The 23,490-nt window shown below is 44.5% G+C and overlaps 1 protein-coding gene across 1 annotated transcript; it reads right to left on the bottom strand.

Annotated features, from left to right (window-relative positions):
• Positions 1-1,716: 1,716 nt before the first annotated feature.
• Positions 1,717-23,108, bottom strand: NAPB (NSF attachment protein beta). The gene is made up of 11 exons (XM_056856031.1): positions 22,997-23,108; positions 18,184-18,263; positions 15,079-15,195; positions 11,606-11,652; positions 11,380-11,457; positions 8,276-8,331; positions 7,560-7,644; positions 6,509-6,613; positions 4,242-4,310; positions 3,064-3,114; positions 1,717-1,848 (listed from the first exon to the last, which is right to left on the bottom strand). The coding sequence occupies exons 1-11, from the start codon at positions 23,101-23,103 to the stop codon at positions 1,744-1,746; spliced, it is 900 nt and encodes a 299-aa protein (XP_056712009.1). The 5' UTR covers positions 23,104-23,108; the 3' UTR covers positions 1,717-1,743.
• Positions 23,109-23,490: the final 382 nt, after the last annotated feature.

Here is a 23,490-nt window from a genome sequence, read left to right as displayed (position 1 = left end):
AGGAACAGCCTGTTTCTGCACGCACACATGGCTCTCGTTAGATCAGAGCCCCTTGCTCAAAAGAAAATCTGTAAAAACCAAAGGAGCTTTCTTGCGAGGGAGCTGAAGAAAGTGATCCTATTAAAGACGATCAGCAAGCGGAAGGAGTCTGCCAGTGAAACACGCAAGCGCCACGAAGATGATTAGTTAAAAGACTGAACATGGGATGCACATAAAAGGCCCGCAGGAGACTGGAATGGCCAGAAACAAACAATGCCACTGTGAATTATTTCCGGGACATAAAGAAAAGGCTGAGCCACAAGCTGAAAGATGAATACGAGAGCCAGTGTGGTGGAGTGGTTAGAGGGCAGGACTAGGATCTGGAACACCCAAGTTCAAATCCTTCCTATGCCACAGAAACTAGCTGGGTAACTTTGGAGCAATCACACGCAGCCGACTTATGGTGACCCTGTACGGTTTTCAAGGCAAGAGACAAATAGAGGTGGTTGCCTACGTCTGCATAGCAACTCTGGACTTTCTTGGTGGTCTCCCATCCAAGTATTAACCAAGGCTAACCCTGCTTAGCTTCCAAGATCTGAGAAGATCAGTCTAGCCTTGGCCATCAAGGTCAGGGCTTTAAAGCCTTAAAGGACCCTGACCTAGGAAAGAAGAAAATGGCACCACGAAACAGAGAAATCTACCTAAAGCAAAACACATGCTGTTTCTTTGAAAGAAACAGGTGTCATTCACATTTCTGAACCTTGCGTATTTGTAAGCACTCTGACAAAACCATCACAAGCCTCCCAAGTCACACATGTGATCGGAAGCAGCTTTCGTTGACTTCAATGACTGCGTATTCTCAGCTTTCCCTGCTGCTGAATCAGACAGAGAACCGTGGAGTTCTGCCTCTTGCCCTACAGCTGTTGGGCTGGAATTATTGTCTTCAGAGAGAGAATTCTTCAGTAATAGGGCCCCTATTCATAACAGGGGACTCAAAATTACATTTCTGACTTCTGCAGTTAAACATTTCCCAGTCATCCACTTGATCAAAATCAACACATAATTCCTTCATAACTCATGTAACATTCAAACAGATGTAACAAAAGCATCTGCATTTAGAAATGGTTTCACATTTGAGCTCGATGAAGCTCATTACTTATCTGAAAGGGAATTGCGTGTTTTACAGGCCCTCTCAGCTCAATTCGGTGTAGAGGTGTGACTCAGCCATATCAAGTTGCACAAATGCTAACACACACGAAAAAGGACACACATTTTAACAACACAGTGAAAACTGAGCTCCCCTATTGTTGTTGCAGTTGTTATCACAAAGGATTCAAATAAACTGTAGACCAACATTTATTCAAAACAACAAATTTGGAGGGATGGAGGAATGGGGAAACATGGCTACTCACATCACGAGTGCATAATTTCAAGGTGGCTGGCATTTCACATCAGTGAATTTACATGACCTGCAATCTTATGCGACATTACATGAAAGCAAATTCCACTGAACTTAGTGGGATTCACTTCCCTGTAAACATGTAAAAAGATCGGGACCCGCGTCCTACATTTAGAAGTTCTGAAAAGAATCCTACTTACAAATGCAGAATTCGTGTCCTTAGTTGCCACAGCACGAGCCACTACAGAATACTGAACAAGACACCAGTCAGTGAAGCTAGAAGCATTTATCAAGTATCCCCACAATGGTCCTGGGCCACAACACAGAGTACTTCAACAGACACAGCACAAGTCACATGGGACAGATCACTTCAGGTCCCCTTCGCCCTCTCCTTGAAATGATTTTTTAATGCGCAGCAACATGGTGGTGAGCCACTGATCCAAGCGGGATATTGAGTCAAATTCTTTCACCTATGCAGAGGGATGAACAAAAAGTTATTAGAACACAAAGGGCAAGCAAAATATTTACATTTTGTACTCAGCGTATTGCTTATTTTACCTAAGGGGGGGAATAACATGAATATCAAAATTAAAGAGCAATGAAACCATAAGCAGGAAGGGTGTAAAGTCAGAGGAACCAACTCTTTCCAATAACAGCCACTACAAAACAGACATTCCTCAGCTTCTCCTTCTGGGCCAAGTGGCTTTGGAGAGGGATGGGACAGTGGCTCAGTGGTAGAGCATCTGCTTGGCATGCAGAAGATCCCATTTTTGTCCCTGGGATCTCCACTTAAGTATCAGGTCACAGGCAATGTGCAAGACCCTGAGAACATGGAGAGCAGCTGCCAGTCTAAGTAGACAATACTGACTTTGAAGGACCAATAGACTGATTCAGTAGAAGGCAGCCTTTTGTGTTTGTGTGTATTCCCAGAATCAAGGGAACCAGAAGCACAACTGAATCGTGCATCTTTGCTCCGTACAGTCCCTGTATCATCTGAAATAAAACTTCTGTCCTGTCCTCCCACCCCATCCAACCTGCTGGAGATGTATCAGCATCTTGGGAGGAAGGATAGAAAGAGGCCAACGTTGTACTGTCTGACAACGTGCAGTGAATGGCAAGTGTCAGGCACTGGCATGTTCAGGAAGCGAGGCAGAGCCAGAGGTTTGGTCTCACTGGTGTCAAAGTGGGACAGGGGGCAGCAGACAAAGAAAAATGGAGGGCAGGAAACAAAAGCTATGTTGTCTCCACCACAGAAGGATTTCGATTTAACTGTACTGCTGCTTCTCTCGGAGTGGATGAAAAGAGAGGCTGGCATTGAGGTGCCTGCTCTCTACGCATGTGAACTAGTATCAAAAAAGCAACAAAAAATACAGAAGCTGATGACCCAGAAGTTTGCTCTGTAACACGCCTGAGAGCCCAAAATAGGGTTGCTTATTCTGGCGTGGGAAATTCCCAGAGATTTGGTGGTGGAGCCCAAGGAGGGCAGAGTTTGGAAGAGGTGGGAGCTCAGTAGGGACATGACTGGGAGGACTGATCTCTGTAGTCTGGAGATCAGTTGTAATTCCGGGAGAACTCCCCCCTCCTCCCCCCCAGTAGGTTGACAACCTTAGTTTGTAGCCATTGTCGGAAGACTACTGATTTATATGACCTGACCTGCTTATCACATATAACAGAGATCTACTTACTGCTTCAGTGTATGCCTCACAGTTTTGTTCCTCATGAGCTTCCAGCAATTTCTAGCAGGAAAAAAAAAAAGATTAGACAGCCAAACTGAACATCTGACCACTGCTCTTAGGGAAGGTGGACATTAAACCATTCTACAAGGCCTTTCAATACTTGGAGAGACATTAAAAAAAAACTATCCATGAACTTACTTTTCAGTGAACAATATCCACCAATATGCAAAGGTTTTTGTTATAATGCTCTAGTGGCAGTATCTATGTGAGACTGTGCACTGCCAATACAATCAGCATTCTAGTTTGTGATCTTATAGGCAGGGGGGAGTCAGGAGATTCCAACATGACACCATAGTCCCAGGAAGCAGAAACTGGGTCAAGGTGTGGAGGGAATGCAGGTATGGAAGAAGTAGGTTGCCGTGTCTCCCTGGAAGCTAACCAGTGCTGTCACCTCAAATGCTCCCCATGTTGGGGGGGAAAGGCTATAACCTGCTTGGAAATAAAGCCAGTGCAAAAGCAAGAATGATTCATATTAAAGGTAGGGGTAGACCAGGAAATGGATGTGGCAAAGAAAGTCGCTCAGAAGGAGTTAGAAGCCAGGTAGAAAGGATCTTTGGAGCTTCTCTTGAAACCATATATAGCACAGAGATGAGGAAGAGGAACACAGCGGACTCCCTTCCCTTGTTCTGAGGCCTTGAATAACTAGTTGGGATGATCATAGGGGTTCCCCCATGGGGTGATGACTCATCAGTCCCCCACACTTGCACAAGAAGGAGGAGGAGTTGGTTTTTATACCCCGATTTTCTCTACTGAAAGGAGTCTCAACCTGGCTTACAATCTCCTTCCCTTCCTCTCCCCACAACAGGCACCTTGTGAGGTAGATGAGGCTGAGAGAGCTCTGGGAGAACTGTGACTAGCCCAAGGTTACTCATCAGGCTTTATGTGGAGGAGTGGGGAATCTAATCCGGTTCTCAAGATTAGAGTCCACCGCTCTTAACCACTACACCACACTGGCTCCTAAATCTTATTTAGTGGTACCATAATTCTTCAGCTAATAAAAATGATAGTTTTAAACTGCGAACTAGGATTATCATTCTTCTCTTCAATTCCTAGCTCCCTGTATTTCTGTCTCCACGCAACTATTCTGAGAAAACCTATGCACCATTTCTGGTTTTAGCATCCCTTACCTTCAATAGTTTACACTCCCTTGAATCCGTGAATGCTGGGAACATTTCCTCATACTTCTCAAGGGCAAGCTGGAAGAGAGAAGTTGGCCATTCAATAAAACTAAGCGCATTTGATCTCACTGTGAACATTTCACTGGGAAACTATCGCCATGGCAGCAGAACCTCTCAAGAGGACAACCTCAGTCTATTCTTGCTTAGCTACATTTGGCCTCCAGATGAGAGATAATGATTTGTACATCTGAATTCCCTGTACTAGTTATCTACAGTCTTCAGTGACTCCCTTGTGTGGATAGGTTTGTACCTGGAAATTTCAGACGTTCCCACAGAACATTAAGGTACATGGAAATATTCCGTTCTTGGAGACAGACGTGATGCAAGAAAATACTAGAGAAGAGTTTCTTAAACTTTTTTTTTTTAAGTATTCTATTCTTTATGGGCAATAAACATAGTGCAACAGCAAGTCTGCAGCAGAAATGCTCCCCCCCCCAGTACAGAAAATGGAAAAGGGCGTCTTTAAACACTTAACTGGCTATTCTTTAAATCCAATGTATAACTGGAAGGGGGAGGCCATATTAGCGTGCACACCTAACAAATTAGGACTTGTCCCACTTTTCAGAGGTGGACTAGACGACCCAGAAAAGATGAGTCGGCAATCTCCCAGTCATTTAAGGGCTTGTTTGTTAGCAATACTGAACGACAGCAGCAGTTTCAGCAGCAGAATGACGGTTTGGAGAACAGGAGCTGCTTAACCTCTTCTGTTCCCACCATCTATCCATGTTCTAATTGCAAGAGTTGTCATTGCATTTCTCATTGCAAAGGAGAAGATAAAAGGTTTTTTAAAGAAGAAAATAAAAAGGGGAAAGTTAAGTGCTTCCTACAGAGAGACCGTGACAGTGGTTTCCTGACAACAGGGTAGGAGGAAGAAGGGGTGAACTCCAAGGGGGAGAAGCAGCCAGAGAAGATGCTGAGGTGTTTTTTCCTCCTGGTGGTATGAAGATTTAAAAAGAAGCTCCTGGGGGAAACAGACAGTGGAGACAGAAAGGCAGTTAGCAGAGGAGTGGCCATCTTTTCTGGAGTAAGCCGTCAATCTTGAGAGAGTGCGGCTTCTCAGTGACTGTGAGGAAAAACGGCTTCTTGGAGACTGAAACAGCTTCTCAGTAACTGTGAGGGAAAGTGGCCAAAAGACTTTTTTCTCTTTTTTGCCCTAAGTTTGGGACTGCCGTGAAAATTTTTATTCATACTGTTCATTAAAGCTCCCTGTTACCTTATTGTTTCCTACCCCTTTAATTAAACGTTATTTGTTTAAGAGTCTTCAGGTTCTGAATGGGGCATCCACAATCCTGTGACCATTAACCTGGCCCTTTTAAGACTAAAAGGGTTAACATTCTTCTGTTGCTGATCACAGCCTCCAAAAATGCTTTTCAGTAAAAACAAACCATCTGCAGGAAACTCTTCACACTTCTCCCACATATCGTCTAGTTCATCCCTTGGCCTATCAGAAACGGTTTCTCAGAAATGGAAGCACGACCCAAGGCACAAAATCAAAGATGCACAGCTCATTTGGAGAAACAAATTTAAAATTAGAAAGGAGATTTGGTATTGGGCTTACTTAAATAGGCAGTAGCCTGTGCTATGTGCAAATGTGACTTTTATGTGCTCCAAACTCAAGGCTGGTTTTATAGCAAAACTGAAAACAGAGCTCAATTTCAAAACCTTTAATGGCAATAAAGCAAAAGAAAACAGAGCTCAAGATTTCCAGTGTATGGAACTGACCAGACACAAGGAAGAAGATAGTATTAGAGGGAGTTTGGCATAGCTGCATCTAGGCCAGATTGCGCCGTGGGAGAGATCATCGCTCAATGGTCACTCTTTCTCGACCTCTCAGTCTTGTTGGGAAAATAAAAGGGAGGAGCATAGGGTTACCAACCTCAACACAGGGTCTAGAGCTCTGCAGGATGGACTCTATGGCACCATGCGTCATTTGACCTCCCTCCCCTCCCCAAATTCTGCCGTCCTGAGGCACCGCCCCCAAATCTCCAGGGATTTCCGAAGCTCGAGTTGGCAACCCTAGGGGAACTGTGGATTACACCCTAAACGCCACGGGCAAAGGTAAGATTGAAACATAATTCCACCTCCAATTGCAAGGAAGTGTAAATCAAGCTTGAATAGTTGGCCTGGTACAGGGAGCCACTGCAACCTTTATGTATATTTTTGTACACCACCTAATATAGGGTATAATGATCCATGAAATAATGAGGCGCACTCACCTTAGCGTTCAACTCATCAACCAAAAAGTGACACAGAGCAGCTTTAAAGAAATAATCTTTTGCACTATGCTTCAGCAAAGGGTTGTCCATAGTACTTGTTCCAACCTAAAGGGATAAAAAACGGTATTTCCAGTCAAAGACAAATTATGCATTGTGCACATCACTGGTTTTTTTCAACTGGCTCTTTGAAATTGCCTCTTCCTCATATCAAAAACACAATGTCTTTCAGGTAGAATGTACCTGATGTCCAAAATTACCAAGCATTACTCTTTGTTCATTAAAATCCTTATAAAATATTTTCTTATCACAACCCTATTTCCATTCTATAACACATCCGACTACCATAAATAGCACTATATTTATACATGTGAAGTGTCTCGTTTTCAGTATTATTTGCCCAAATAATCCAAACTTAATAATGAAGATCAGGTCTTTACCGAGTCATCGCTGATCTACAAGAAAATGGAAATCAATAAAGTGTCCCCAGTGGGGAGCGTGAGCAAAAAGTGATAGGAATGAAGTACCAGCAAAAGAAGTCCCGTCAGGCCTGTTCACAAGTCAACCATGTTTGGAAACATGTTGCGGGAGTTCCAGAACTTAATTCCCAGGCACTCTCCCCATACTGTATTCTCCAGACCTGAGACGGCCCCATGGAACTACTATATTCTTTGTTGGGGAATCAATCAAACTTTCAGGAAGGCTTGTGGTCTGAGGCATCCCCAAGTGTATTGTTCCATGTTGGCAAGTCGCACACGAGAAGTGTTGTGTAGTGGTTAGAGTGTCGGACTAGGATGCGGGGAACCCAGTTTCAAATTCCCACTCTCTCATGGAAACTCACTGGGTGACCTTGGCCCTGTCATACACTTTCAGCCTAACCTACCCCACGGGGTTGTTACGAGGATAAAACAGAGGAGGAGAACGTAGTATGCCACTTTGGGTCCCCGTTGAGGAAGAAAGAGAGATAAATGAAGTAAACAGATAAATATTCCATTCAATTGCACCCCCGTGGTTTATACGCTCCTTGTTCTAAAATGGAAGGTCGGGTACCAACCTGTTCGAAAATTTCAGTAGCCTTCTGATATTGCTCTAGCTGAGCCGCATATCCGGCTACTTTCAGCAGACATTTGTTAGCAGAACTAGAAGGGAAAAGTTATAATTCAGTGAATGTTACAGAAAGGCAAAGGCAAAAATGTACCAATGCCTAAATGCACTACCTGGTGAAGAGGCCTGCTACAAACTATGCTAAAATACTAAGTTTGCCAGACAAAACATTCATTCCAATGGCATGTGGTGATTTCTGTTGTCTCACAGGGATTGAAAAGGATTGACATTTGGCTCCCTTCTGATATAGCCAGACCCAGAATTCTTGATCATTTACAGTACTAAAATGGACACATAGGTCAGAGGAATGCCAATCCAAGAAATCTAATTTGGGCTTCGGATGGTTCTACAAGAAGAGAAAGAATTTCATTTTATAGTGTCAAAAGTAGGGTTGTCAGGTCCCTCTTTGCCACCAGCAGGAAGTTTTGGGGCGGAGCCTGAGGAAAGCGGGGTTTGGGGAGGGGAGGGACTTCAATGCCATAGAGTCCAATAGCCAAAATGGCTATTTTCTCCAGCTGAACTGATCTATTGGCTGGAGATCAGTCGTAATAGCAGATCTTCAGCTAGTACCTGGAGGTTGGCAACCCTAGTCAAAAGGGAAAGCAAACAGCATTCATTCAGATTTATACTCTCAACACTAACAGCAGCTATCGAATGAAGACTTGCCTGTTAGATTCTTCACCTTTGTAATAATCTGCAGCTTGCTCGTAATGTGCAATGGCCTAAGAATTAAAACACATTTTTTCAACATGACACTTTCAGATTTGACATTCCAGAAACAGACAGTGCAGATTTAAGATCACAGGTTAGAAATTTCCTCAATTATGAATGAGGTGGAAGATCACAGGCTCATTTCCACAAATCATGCCAGGCTTCCATATGTACCCAAACTGCCTTGCATGTGTTAATAGCCATTTTCGTAGATTACATTGTTTGGGGGAGTGATATTGTGTGTGTGTGTGTAAAGTGCCGTCAAGTCGCAGCCGACTTATGGCGACCCCTTTTGGGGTTTTCATGGCAAGAGACTAACCGAGGTGGTTTGCCAATGCCTTCCTCTGCACAGCAGCCCTGGACTTCCTTGGTGGCTCCCATCCAAATACTAACCAGGGCTGACCCTGCTTAGCTTCTGAGATCTGACGAGATCAGGCTAGCCTGGGCCATCCAGGTCAGGGCGGAGAGTGATATTATTCAATCAAAAAAGAATTTTCGCATTCCAAAATAAATGTACAATCTGTGTAATGACTGTAATGTGCTTCCCAGCAGAATGTACCTACAACAGGAGTGGTACTTTGTTCAACTATGTTTAGCCTGAAGAGAAGACTGAGAGGAGATATGATAACCATCTTCAAGTTCTTGAAGGGCTGACATATAGAGGGTGGTGCCAAGTTGTTTTCTGTTGCCCCAGAAGGTCGGACCAGAACCAACGGGTTGAAATTAAATCAAAAGAGTTTACGTCAAGACATGAGGAAGAATTTTCTAACAGTTAGAGCGGTTCCTCAGTGGAACAGGCTTCCTTGGGAGGTGGTGAGCTCTCCTTCCCTGGAGGTTTTTAAGCAGAGGCTAGATGGCCATCTGTCAGCAATGCTGATTCTATGACCTTAGGCAGTTCATGAGCGGGAGGGCATCTTGGCCATCTTCTGGGCATGGAGTAGGGGTCACTGGGTGTGCATGTGGGGAGGTAGTTGTGAATTTCCTGCATTGTGCAGGGAGTTGGATTAGATGACCCTGGTGGTCCCTTCCAACTCTGTGATTCTATGAACCCATCAGTCCCTTGCTGGCCAGTTGGCCATTTCCCATCTCTGCGGCCATAGTCAGACAGGAACTTGCTTATCTCCAGAAAGTGGCGCACCCCCACCCTGCCCTTAACAATCAGGATGGGGATGGAACTTTGTGAAGACAGCTCTCTCCAATTATAGCTAGGGAGGATAAGAGGAAAGGACAGAGGGGCTACTGGACTATTTGACATTTGGGGTCTTAAAAATTAAAATAAATATCTCATTAGTTAATGCCTAACAGCCAAACTGAGAGCCAGCGTGGTGTAGTGGTCAAGGGCGGTGAACTCTAATCTGGAGGACCAGGTTTGATTCCCCATTCCTCCACATGAAGCCTGCTGGGTGACCTTGGGCCAGTCACAGTTCTCTCTGAACTCTCTCAGCCCACATGGAGGCAGCCAATGGCAAACCACCTCTGAATGTCTCTTGCCTCTGAAACCCTACGGGTTCACCATAAGTCAGCTGTGACTGGACAGCACTTTCCACCACCAATGTACTCTCACACCGATCTGGACAGGCCAGGCTAGCCCAATCTCATCAGATCTCAGAAGCTAAGCAGGGCCGGTCCTGGCTAGTACTTGGATGGGAGACCACCAAGGAATCCCCGGGTCGCTGTGCAGAGGAAGGCAATGGCAAACCACCTCTGTTAGTCTCTTGCCTTGAAAACCCTATGGGGTCACCATGTCAGCTGTGACTTTATGGCACTTGATGGGGAGGGGCTGTGGCTCAGTGGTAGAGCATCTGCTTGGCATGCAGAAGGTCCCAGGTTCAATCCCCAGCATCTCCAGTTAAAAGGGACTACGCAAGTAGGTGATATGAAAGACCTCTGCCCGAGACCCCGGAGAGCCGCTGCTGGTCTGAGCAGACAATACTGACTTTGATGGGCCAAGGGTTTACAACATCTGGAGCAAGAAAGACTAGCACAGTGCAGCAGTGCAAGGGGGGCAGATCGTATAATGATTAACACAACATATAAGACTAATAAGGTGAAACACACCCAATATTCAAAATGGGAATCCTCATTTCAAAAAGTATAAAGTGCAGAACACACAACTGCAGGGATAGCAACAGTGTTTACTGTTTGGGGGGTGATTTTAATGGTTTTAAAAATTTGATTTTATCCTGTATTCTTACTCTAAACATATGAAAATAACCCTTTTTTGTTGTGTTTAGCATCTCTCGCTAGCTTAAGCTCATACTGAGCTTTAGCTTTCCTAACACTCTCCCTACAAGCACTGGATATTTGTTTACATTCATCCTTGGTTATAAGGCCCTCTCCTTCCACTTCCTAAATGAGTCTTTTTTATTTCTCAAATCTTTCAAAAGCTGTTTATGGAACCACCCTGGCCTCTTTAGGCTCCTCCCATTTTTTCCTTCTCACAGGAATCATTGGTGATTGTGCCTTCAGTACAGTTGGTGAACTATACATTTTGTAAATTAAGTGAATAAACAGTGAAGACATCCCACCCCCCTCCAGAATGTGCAGTCTGTGCCAAAGGGTTCTTTTGAACTTCCCCATAGATGACGATGTAATTTTCAGGGAAAAAGTGACTAATTCAGCTACCCAAAAAATAAATAAATTATGGCAAGAAGGCAAGGCAAGCTTGCAGAGAACATTATAATGAAGACGCAGTAACTCTGACTCGAACGGAATGAATTGACAGAAAATGGCTCCAGCACTTTTAATGGGCAATTAAAGAACGGCTGTCAAATTAAAGCCCTACCCCAAGCGCTACTTGCTGTTTGAGATTATGATTCTTTATGGATCATGCACCAAAAATGATGGCATAATCACTCAACCAGCTCTCACAATCCCAGAGCTGCTTGGGTTTTGTTTGTTTGTCTGTTTGCAAAGTCGTAAGGCAAAGGGAAGAATAAACAGACACCAGAGCAACAGAGACCTTTCTTTGTCACTGGTGCTTGGAATCTTTTATAAAACATTTTAACCCACTGTATTGACGCATACATGAAAGGTCTCCAATCACTAAATTCGCTTACCTTTTCAATATCTACCAGCTCGGACTCGTAGACCTCTGCTATGGTGATGTGATGCTTGGCAGCAATAGTGAATCGGCCCTAGGAAGAGAAGAACTGGATATGAGCATTCCCCTCTTCTCAGTGCAGAGCAAACATTTGAGTACAAAGGCAATGTCATCAAACAGTTAACACCCATCAGGCAAGGCCGCAGGCCAGGATCCCGACCTTTGCACTGAGGGTTTCTTACCATGTCTGTGTAAATATCGATGGCAGCATTTAAGCAGTTGATAGCCTCTGAACCGTATGCATTTGGGAGAGGAAATAATGAAGAAAATCAGCTCAGTCATGCAAATGTGGTTATTTTTCCCCCTTTGAATTCTTTATCTCTAGTTAAAGGAACTGAGTTTCTTATTGTGTATCACCCAATTCCAGATTCCATAGCCAGCTTCACGGCCACTGAACTCTAACGCAAGACAAAAACCTCTTAGGCCCCTCAAGACAAATGCTAGGGTTGCCGACCTCCAGGTACTAGCTGGAGATGTCCTGCTATTACAACTGATCTCCAGCCTACAGAGATCTGTTCAGTTGGAGAAAATGGCAGCTTTAGCAACTGGACTCTATGGCACTGAAGTCCCTCCCCTCCACCCTCCTCAGACTCCACCCCAAAAACCTCCCGCCGGTGGCGAAGAGGGACCTGGTAACCCTAACAAATGCACACAAAATACCATTTCCCCTAATGCAAGACAAAAACCTCTTAAGCCCCTCAACACAAATGCACAGAAAATACCATTTCCCCTATCCAGTGCATGCTGTGACATACACATGGAGGAAACATTTACATCGTTTTAACTGAAGACTGGTTTAATTGTAAACCACCCTGTGAGCTGTTATGGCTGAGTGACAATCTTTCATAAATACAGCAAACAAATGAGTGAAAGGAACTCTCCCATTTGCAAAAGCTTCTCCATATACATTACTGGAGGGAACGGCTTAGTACACACAAAGCAACGTGCACACAGAGCTGCCGTTTCAACCAAAGCGAGCAGGGACACATGCAGCAGTTCCACATTTGCAGTGCATGCGTCTGTAGAGGCACACGGCTTGCTGACACACAACCCTGGTGTGGAAGGTATACATTAGACACAGCGTAGGAGAAGACACAGGTTCATGCATCCTCTTCCCCACACACAGAACATTCTGCATGTCAGCACATGAAAATATCCACAAGTGGGCCCTGATCCCATGATCCATCGATTTGGAATAAGGGATAGACAGGCCCTGTGAGTAGATCCTACTCCTGCAGCATCAGCTTCAACACATGCTGGTAGGACCAGTGTGGTTTAGTATCAAACCAGAACCAGGATGACCCAAGATCTAATCCTCATACAGTCACAGAGCTAATCAGGCAACTGTTGCCAGTCACTATCTCTCAGCCTAATCTTCCTCACAGGGTTAATTGTTGTGAGGCAAAAATGGAGAAAGGCAGGAACAGGTACAACTGTCTTGAGATCCTTGGAGAAAGAGCAAGATGAAAAGACGACAGGTAGGTAGATATCATGCACAAGCCTCACGTTTGCTCCAAAAACTTGCCACAAGGTGCAACCTGCCAACGCAGGCCAGATTTAATCGATCCCAATGATGCTCTAACAAAAACAGAAAATACTGACTTTTATGTACAAATTGATTTTCTGTACATGAAGCTGCACACTACACATCCGTTATTAGGCTCAGAGAGCAATTCTAAGCAGGTCTACTCGGAATCCTACTCGAGTCTATTCAGTGGGGATTACCCCCAGGAAAGTGTTCTTAGGGTAGAACTGTCAGTCTCCACCAGAACAATAAAAGTATAACAAATTCAGTAGCAACAAATTAGTATAAAGTTCTGTGTGTGTGTGTAAAGTGCCGTCAAGTCGCAGCCGACTTATGGCGACCCCTTTTTGGGGTTTTCATGGCAAGAGACTAACAGAGGTGGTTTGCCAGTGCCTTCCTCTGCACAGCAACCCTGGTATTCCTTGGTGGTCTCCCATCCAAATACTAACCAGGGCTGACCCTGCTTAGCTTCTGAGATCTGACGAGATCAGGCTAGCCTGGGCCATCCAGGTCAGGGCAAAAAATAATACAATACTACTAATAACACATTGTCTACCATTCCTGTTTGTACTAGCTGAACAAGTCTTACATCTGGTTTCACTCAAGGCTATAGTTATCACACATCCAAAGACTAGATATGATTGCTAATAAAGTTCTAGCAATACATAAAACCAGACCCAGTGCAGTATAGTGATTCGAGTGATGGACCAGTATCTAGGAGAACCAAGTTCAAATCCGCACTCAGTGACAGAAGCTTGCTAGGTGACCTCAGGCCTGTCATTTTCTGACTCTATTTAACCTGCTTAACCGCCCTCACAGGAGGGGAGTGGGAGAGCCACGTTGGATCCCCACTGGGGAGAAAGACAGGCTATAAATATCTTTTTTTTAAAAAAAACTCTTTAAAATCCTGCCAAATAAATTTAGATTTTTTTAAAAAGCTGGAACCCACAAATTTGTTAAGCACTGAGAAAAAACAAGAACATAGACAACTTCTTAAATAAATTCGAGAAAATTGTGGGGAGGAATCGAGCTTTGTAAATGAAAGCTGATTTGAGTCCAGCAGTACCTTAGAGCACCAACAAGATATCAGAGTATAAGCTTTCCAGAGTCAAAGCTCTGATAAAGGGAGCTCTGACTGTGATGTTGCTGTTGTTGTTTTTCATTTTTAGTTTTTCCTTAAATAAAAACAGAACACTAAAGAAAAGAAAAAGAAATTACGAGCCATGTCATGATCACAGTTACAATTAAAAGACTATGATGTTGTTAAAGTGACTGGAAGAAGAGCATTGGGAGAAGGACAGCTGGTAAGAATCAGAATCGCCAGAGAACTTACCAGACCAGAGAACTTACACTTTAGCGAAAGTAAATTTGCACATGAATAAATTTTAAATGTCGTTTTTACATTTCTAATGTATTTTATCCTATGTGTTTTATCTATGTTTGTAAACCTCCTTGAGTTTAGGGTTGCCATTTAAGTTGGGAAATACCTGGAGATTTGGGGGGTGGAGCCTGGGGAGGGCGGGGTTGGAGGAGGAGAGGGATCTCAGCAGGGTATAATGCTATAGAGTCCACCCTCCAAGGCAGCCATTTTTTCCAGGGGAACTGATCTTGGTCATCTGGAGATCGACTGTAACAGCGGGAGATCTCCAGGTGCCAAATGGAGATTGGCAACCCTACTTGAGCTCCTTAAGGAAGAAAGTTTCAGATGGTAGGCAAGTTGGTCTGCAGCAGAACAGTTTTTTAGATTTGAGTCCAGCAGCACCTTAGAGCAACAAGACATCAGAGTATAAGCTTTCCAGAGTCAAAGCTCTGTCAAAGGGAGCTCTGACTCTTGAAAGTTTATAACCTGAAAATCTTGTTCATCTCAAAGGTGCTACTGGACTCAAATCTAACTATAAGGAAGAAAAGCGGCTAATAAATGTTTTAAATAATAAAAAAAGAAATAAGAATGGCATAAATAGGCAGGAAACAGTAATATTTGCAAGGGAAAAATAAGATTCTAATTCTGAGACTCTGATTGTAGATAACAGCATTACAGGAGTCTTCAGCTCATATAGTAGATTTAAGGCATGCAGAAAGATACTCACCCAAGTGCCTTGCCTAAAAACAATAAACAGCAATGCCTCTCACCTTGTGGATCTGCCTTTTTGTAAGCATTTCCTGCATCCACAAAACAGGTCGCCGAATCGTGTTTACTCTGCAGCTGCATGTGGAGCTTGGCTGCCTGGCAAAATGCATTTCCTGCAGCTGGGGGGGGGGCGGGGGGGCGGGGGGAACAGCCCCAACATTTCATTATTGCCCTAAAATATTATAAGTAGCAATCTGAATGACAAAAGCATAGCAAGTTCTCTCGCACTAGTGTTTTGCTTTACAGTTTTCATGCTTACACTGCAAAATCCATAATCATTAATACATGTATGAGAGTGTAAAGCTGATTTAAAGCAAGTCAAACCATTGGTCCATGACTTAAATACTCTATAGAGGAAGCTCTCCATGGGTGCAGAGTTCCTTAATCTTTATTTCTCGTCTGGGCGCTTTGTTTTGGAGCACTAACACCAAGCTTTGGAAGGCAAAACAGCATAGGTCCCCTTGTGCGGCAGGGCCCCCTGTGGGTGGGAATGTACAATTTGGGGGTGCAGAGCTTTTGAAATACTACTTATTGTTTGAATGGCGAATAAGCAACTATGAACTGAAAATAAGGAACTGGGACCTATTTACAAACTTCAGCCTGGTCAGACAAAGAAAGGGCTTTCCTAACATCTGAGAGCCTTTAGGTGGGAATACCAGGGATCGAACCTGTAATCTCCCATAAGCAAAAGTGTGCTCTGTCACTGAGCCACAGCCCCTCCTACCATTCGTTCTAATTCTAAGAGGATAGCATTCCCAAAGCAGACCTTGCAATGAATATTCAAACGTTCTGGATCTTTGACTCAACCAGAATATTAGTAATAACAAAACTAAGGAGGTTCTCACAAATTATACCTGAAAAGCTTTAAATTGTGACTGAGTAATCATTCGTAGTGAGACCGCTATTCCTGCTAATATTATATCTGGTTCTACCATTTCCCCTGCTACCAACCCTCCCCCCAAGTAGGTCAGACAGTCTTCCACATATGTGGTCCAGACATTAGTCCAATTATCCTACAAACAGGCCAATCCAGTAATACCCCACAGGCTCATAAAGTCATTCAAAAATGTGTACTATGTGTTTGTGTGAGTCTCACCCTCCATTTTCAGTACTATGTGTACCAGCTGTTTCTCAGTTATTTTACTTGCACATTAATGTTTCTCGCTCTTGCATTCTCCATCTCTCTCCACAGACATGGACAAAAACAAAAAATCTGTAGAGAATGCATGAGTGCTCAGGCATCCCAATCTACTTTGAGCCCCTTCTCTCAGGTAGCATTGCTTTCCACATTCTCTTTTTCTCTCCCTTTTCCCCTCGTCTCTCAACACTCCTAGCAGACATTTCTCCTACTCCTTACATCAGACCCTCACTGAAAGTAGAGCGATTAGCCAGACTGACTTGCTAGAAATGGGCCCTGAGGTACACCGAATGAAGAAGCATAGAAGGCAGTCAGGAAAAAAGCACGTTCACCAAAACTCATGCAAAAAAAGGAAAGGAAACGTGACATTAAAAATTGCAGCACTCTGAAACCATGGATTAACATTTTAATCTTCCAGAACATTCTGTTGCTCTTCTAAAATCTCCCGTATTCTCCTATAAAAGAGCTTCAATGAGAGAATCCAATGGGAAACTGCTGAATTAGAATTCATCAAGACTTTTAATACCTAGCCAGGTCTTAACAAGGACTTCTCACTGACCAGATGTGCTAGTATCGTGCATATTCCACCCCTGACAATGTCAATTATTTAAGCTCTCTCTATATACAACTTTCTGATCAGAATTGCTTTTCATATTTCATCCTGCACTTTCATAGATCCAATGTTATTTTATTTCTACTTTGCCCATCTATCAACAGTTAGGGATTGGTCCTCACTTACTCTGAATGGGTGGATTGATTGCTCTTTTGATTGGTTTAAATTGGCCTCTCTTTCCAGCATCTCCCACATACCCACACTTCTGTTGTTTGCAGCCTTTAATATCAGTACATCAGTTTAATGAATGTAAAAGAAGAAGAGTTGGTTTTTATATGCTGACTTCCTCCCCCACTTAAGGAAGAATCAAACCGGCTTACAATCACCTTCCCTTCCCCTCCCCACAACAGACACCCGGTGGGGTTGAGAGAGAGTGACTAGCCCAAGATCACCCAGCTGGCTTCATGTGGGGGAGTGGGGAAACAAATCCAGTTCACCAGATTAGCCTCCGCTGCTCATGTGGAGGAGTGGGGAATCAAACCTGGTTCTCCAGATTAGAGTCCATCACTCCAAACCACCGCTCTTAACCACTACATCACGCTGGCTCTCTTTACGCACATCATGAAATGAGCTCTGACTCATGAAACCCTAGGCTACAATAAAATGTGTTAGTCTTTAAAGTGCCAGTGGACTCCTGTTTTATTCTGCTGCTACACATAGCTATCCCATCTGCAAATTACCTCCCTCAAAGAGTCCAGTTAAACTTTCAAGTTGTCCTGAATTTCTAGAAATCCAAGGGGTGAGCAGAAAGTACAGAATCAATTCTCTAGTAAAGGTTCCTGAATGCCCTTCATTTCATCTTGGGAGAACTGGCTGCATCATCTGCAGCAGAGTCGTGATCTGGAGTCTGCAGAGCAGATTTTAAAATTCAATGCAAGCCATGGCTTGGGCTCTGAGTCAAAAGAGAGTGGCTGCTACACACTATTAACCTTATTGCATGTGCAATTAAGGACTGCAGATTCAAGATAATGGCCCCGAATTAATAACCTCAGACATCCAAGATGGTTTCAGAAAGCTCTGTGGGATCTGGGAAGGAATGAAGCAGGAAAGAGCCTGCTGGCTGGCTAGGAGCATCTGACTGAGATCTGGCTGAGTTTGTTCCTCCTCTTCTCACAGGTACTTAAGACTTTGGCAGACCCAGAGGCATGAGCCAAAAGGTTGTTGCCTAGAGTACAAGGAAAGATCTGGCTGAAAGAGAAAAGTAGAGAGCGCTTCTGTTTGTTTATTTTCTTTTTTGTATTGTAAGCTGCTTTGGGTCTCCACTGGGGGGGAACAGGATATAAATAATCAAATAAATCAATCTGAATACCTGCCCCCATTCCTGCTACAAAGAAAAACAGACAGTTGCATACATACCACTCCAGTTTTTGGCTATTTTAAACATATTTGCAGCTCTTGTATACATCTCACATGCTTCTTCCAGCTTTGTATTTCCTCTAGAAAAACAGAAGGCAAGCAAGGGGATTAGAGGGAGTTGAGTCCCCTGTTCATCCTCAATGATCATAAATGTAATTTTATCCCACTGTTCCTCTAATGCGCACAAGTTGGTGAACACAGTTTTCCCCTTTCCCATTTTAACCTCACAAACAACCCTGTGAAGAACATTTGACTAAGAAATCCCTGCTGGCTATATTCTGAATAAGAAAAACCCTACCAGGAAGGCAAGAATTTTTAAAAAAGCATACAGTGTACTGCTGTGTTATCATTGGAAGGCCTTGGTGATTAAAGCAAGCATTTTACTGGTTTGTGCAGTTACTAACGCAGCCAAGAGAGGAATGAAGCTTGTCAGTAAGGCTGGTCTCGAATCTAGCAATCCCATGCAGAGTTACTCCAGTCTAAACCCATTTAAATCCATGGGCTTAGACCGATGTAACTCTGCATAGTATCACACTGAAAAGGTTATTGTAAGCACAATATACATCAATGTTCGTATTTATTGGTTCAATAGTGACACCCCATCAATCATAAAATGATAATATAGACTGTTCAGGGCCCCTCCTATTCAAATGACCACAACTGCAAGCATAAACACATCTTCCTGATGCAAGTTTAAAGTGCTTTTTCACAAATAATGCCTGGGGAACTTAGAACGCCTACACTTTCTGTTCTAAGAGCTTGCGTGGTGTAGTGGTTAAGAGTGGTGGTGGTTTGGAGGGGTGGACTCTGATCTGGAGAACTGGGATGGTTTCCCCACTCCTCTACATGTGCGACGGACGCTAATCTGGTGAACTGGATTTGTTTCCCCACTCCTACACATGAAGCCAGCTGGGTGACCTTGGGTTAGTCACAGCTCTCTCAGCCTCACAGGGTGTCTGTTGTGGGGAGGGGAAGGTGATTGTAAACCGGTTTGATTCTTCCTTAAGTGGTAGAGAAAGTGGGCATATAAAAACCAACTCTTCTTCTTCTCTCAACAACTGAACAACATTAACTAACCTGTTTTAGTGCTAGCAATAATCTCTTTAAGATCCAAATCAGATACTCATTGGATTTAACAGATTAGTGGAATCAGATCCAGGAAAGGCAATTAACTGACAATCGGATGAGCATTTCAGCACCATTTGCCACTAACAAACGCTGAAAGAGTCCGGTTTTCACTGCACATACCACTGAGAGAATTTGACCTGCATCATAATGAGGCGGAAACCAGGTAGAGATCTGGACAGATGATAGAATAGCCCATTCTACTTCCTCATAATTCTGCCACCCCATTTTGCTGCACATGTGGACCGGGCCAGAGAGAATTTTCTAGAAATTTCTCATTATTGTTGCCTAATTTTCACAAATAGAAATGAAATAGTAAACCTACGTCTGGACAGGACCAATTTAAGATTATCCTGAGGAAGGGTAGTCACAATGGAATGTTTTTCGTACAAAAAAACTAGGCTATAACCTACCTGCAGTCATCTGGTTGTGTATGGACGGATTTTTTTTGGGGGGGGGGAAACTGATTTTTATTAAAATATTTGTATCCCACTTTTCAAGATGGAGGAGCATTTGATCACATGAGCCTCCACCAACAGTCTGGAGTGGTACAGCCCTTCTCCGCTGTCTGTGAGTACAAGGACTAAAACAGTGCTCAGCAAATCCCTGGCACCAGCTCGTATTGGTACCTAGAAATTTCACCTAGAATTAGAAAATTAAAATACAAAACCCTGAAGCTGGAAAGAGGACTGACTCATAAATATTTGGAGCTGGATCCTAGAGCTAAAGAAAATTGGTCAAGGGCTGCCCTAAAACTCAAGGGACAGGGAGGAAATGGAAGAAAGAGTTCAAGTACACGCATGTTCACTTTCCTCCACCACCCCACTCCCAATGGGGAAGTCTCTCTCTGTCAGTGGAAGTCTAGCTGCCCAAAACCACTTCATGCATGAACACATAAAGCTGCCTTATACTGAACCAGACCCTTGGTCCATCAAAGTCAGTTATTGTCTGCTCAGACGAGCAGCAGCTCACCAGGGTCTCAGGCAGAGGTCCTTCACATCACCTACTTGCCTAGTCCCTTTAACTGGAGATGCCGGGGATTGGACCTGGGACCTTCTGCATGCCAAGCAGGCGCTCTACCACTGAGCCACAGCCCTTCCCTGTCACAGGGATGCCTCCCCCCAAAAACATTTCTCACTCTATGCCCTTCTGCTCCACCTTTCAAGTCACAGCACACAAAGATCCTAGAATATGGATTAAAAATGCAATGCCCCTCCATTACATAAACCACGTCCTTAATGTGGTAGTAAAGCAAAATCCCTTTCCCTCCAAGAACGGTGTACCCCCTTTTCTCCCCCATCCTAGCTTTTTCCTTAAAACTATAAATAAACTATAGTCTGAGGTCTCTTTAAAGACTAAGAATAATAATATCCCAGCATCATCTGGAATAAAATGTTGCTGGTCTTTAAGGTCTTGTTTATTTATTTTTTCCTGCAACAGCCTAACAGGGCTGGAGTTACTCGTTTCGGAGGCATCCCTGCCTCTGACAGCGTGGTCCACAGAAGCCCGAGACCACCACAAACCGGTCCCCCAAATAGTGTTGGGAGGAGAGTGTTACGGATAACGGGGACGGCCAAAAAAACAAATCAGTGGGTTCTAGATCAAATCAAGCCAGAACTGACCCTAGAAGCTAAAATGATTAAACTGAGGCTAACGTATTTTGGTCGCACTGGATGGCCCAGGCTAGCCTTATCTCAGAAGCGAAGCAGGGTCAGCCCTGGTTAGTATTCGGATGGGAGACCACCAAGGAAGTCCAGGCTTGCTGTGCAGAGGAAGGCAATGGCAAACCACCTCTCTTAGTCTCTTGCCATGAAAACCCCCAAAAGGGGTCGCCATATGTCGGCTGCGACTTGAAGGTACTTTACACACACACACACGAGAAGACAAGAGTCATTGGAAAAGGCAATAGCGCTAGGAAAAGTTGAGGGCAGCAGGAAAAGCGGAAGACCCAACAAGAGATGGACTGACTCAATAAAAAAGAGCAAGAGTCCAGTAGCACCTTAAAGACTAATAAAAATATTTTCTGGCAGGGTATGAGCTTTCGAGAGCCACAGCTCACTTCTTCAGATCTGAAGAAGTGAGCTGTGGCTCACGAAAGCTCATATCCTGCCAGAAAATATTTTTGTTAGTCTTTAAGGTGCTACTGGACTCTTGCTCTTTTCTACTACTGCAGACAGACTAACACGGCTACCCACTGTGAATTAACTCCATAAAGGAAGCCACGGTCCTCAGTTTGCAAGACCTGAGCAAGGCTGTCAGAGATTGGACGTTTTGGAAGACTGATTCACAGGGTCGCCATGAGTCGGGAAGCGACTTGACGGCACTTCAAACACACACACACACGGGAAGACAAGAGTCATTGGAAAAGACAATCATGCTAGGAAAAGTGGAGGGCAGCAGGAAAAGCGGAAGACCCAACAAGAGATGAATGGACTCAACAAAGGAAGCCATGGCCTTCCATTTGCAAGATCTGAGCAAGGCTGTCAAAGGCAGGACGTTTTGGAGGACTTTCATTCATAGGGTCGCCATGAGTCGGAGGCGACTTGACGGCACTTAACACACACACACACATCGTAATTATCAATAAAGATGTCTATTCTCGGGAATATGGTTTTTCAGTGCACTTCTGGAAAGAAACATACCCTTCAAAGTCCATTGAAGTCAATGGGTTTTCTATGCCACCTTTCCACCCAAATCAGGGTCCCCAAGGTGGTGAATATTAAAACATTTCTCATATTAAAAAGCAGTGTGTGTGTGTGTGTGTGTATAAAAACTATCTATCTATACACACAGATACATACATACACAGAACAATTCAATAAAACATAATCATAAAACGTACAAACGAGGAGGGCTAGTAAGAGTTAGCTAGGGAACACCAATTTGCAAGATCTGAGCAAGGCTGTCAAAGGCAGGACGTTTTGGAGGACTTTCATTCATAGGGTCGCCATGAGTCGGAGGCGACTTGACGGCACTTAACACACACACACACATTGTAATTATCAATAAAGATGTCTATTCTTGGGAATATGGTTTTTCAGTGCACTTCTGGAAAGAAACATACCCTTCAAAGTCCATTGAAATCAATGGGTTTTCTATGCCACCTTTCCACCCAAATCAGGGTCCCCAAGGTGGTGAATATTAAAACATTTCTCATATTAAAAAGCAGTGTGTGTGTGTGTGTATATATAAAAACTATCTATCTATACACACAGATACATACATACATACACAGAACAATTCAATAAAACATAATCATAAAATGCACAAACGAGGAGGGCTAGTAAGAGTTAGCTGGGGAACACCAATTTGCAAGATCTGAGCAAGGCTGTCAAAGGCAGGACACTTTGGAGGACTCTCATTCATAGGGTCGCCAGGAGTCGGAGGCGACTTGACGGCACTTCACACACACACACACACACACACACACACACAACTGCCACATGAAAAGCAGCAGCAGCAGCAACCGCTGGAGGGTGGCCTGCTCGCGGCATCTCCCCCCCCCCGCCTAGCCCGCGCAGAGCCCCATTCCCCCGACGCCGGCCTGGGCCCACCGCCCACACGGCGCGGCCTCCGCCCCGGCCAGCCCGTGGGTGACTTGGCTGAGGCGAGGCCCGGCTTGCTTCCCCATCACCGCCACCCCAGGGCAGGGCAGGGCCCGCGCCTCCCCCGGGCCCGGCTCCCTTACCCGAAGAGCCCCCTGAGGAAGGAATGGGAGGCCTTCACCCTCTTCTCGGCCTCGGCCAGGAGGTGCGCGGCCTCCCGCTCCTTGTTGCCCGCAGTGGCGGCGTCCATGGCGGCGGAGGCGGCGGGCCGTGGCTGAGGCGGCTGGCTGAGAGAGGAGGAGGAGGAGGAGGGGCGGTCTGAGGAGGCCTGTCTCCTCCGCGGCTCCGCCTTGGCCTTCCTCCTCCTCCTGGTTCTCCTCCCCTTACAGTTATTATGGGGCCAGTTGCGTGTCAGTTATTATGGGGCCAGTTGCGTGTGTGTGTGTAGTAGAAAAGGGCCAGAGTCCAGCAGCACCTTAAAGACGAACAAGAATATTTTCTGGCAGGGTAGGAGCTTTCTCTGAAGAAGTGTGCTGTGGCTCACGAAAGCTCACACCCTGCCAGAAAATATTCTTGTTCGTCTTTAAGGTGCTGCTGGACGCTGGCCCTTTTCTACTTCTGCAGACAGACTAACGGG

This window comes from Euleptes europaea, chromosome 10, assembly GCF_029931775.1.
Source record: "Euleptes europaea isolate rEulEur1 chromosome 10, rEulEur1.hap1, whole genome shotgun sequence".
Classification (NCBI taxonomy): domain Eukaryota; kingdom Metazoa; phylum Chordata; class Lepidosauria; order Squamata; family Sphaerodactylidae; genus Euleptes; species Euleptes europaea.
The sequence above is the reverse complement of the archived record's forward strand: the minus strand, read 5'-3'. Positions and strand labels throughout refer to the sequence as shown.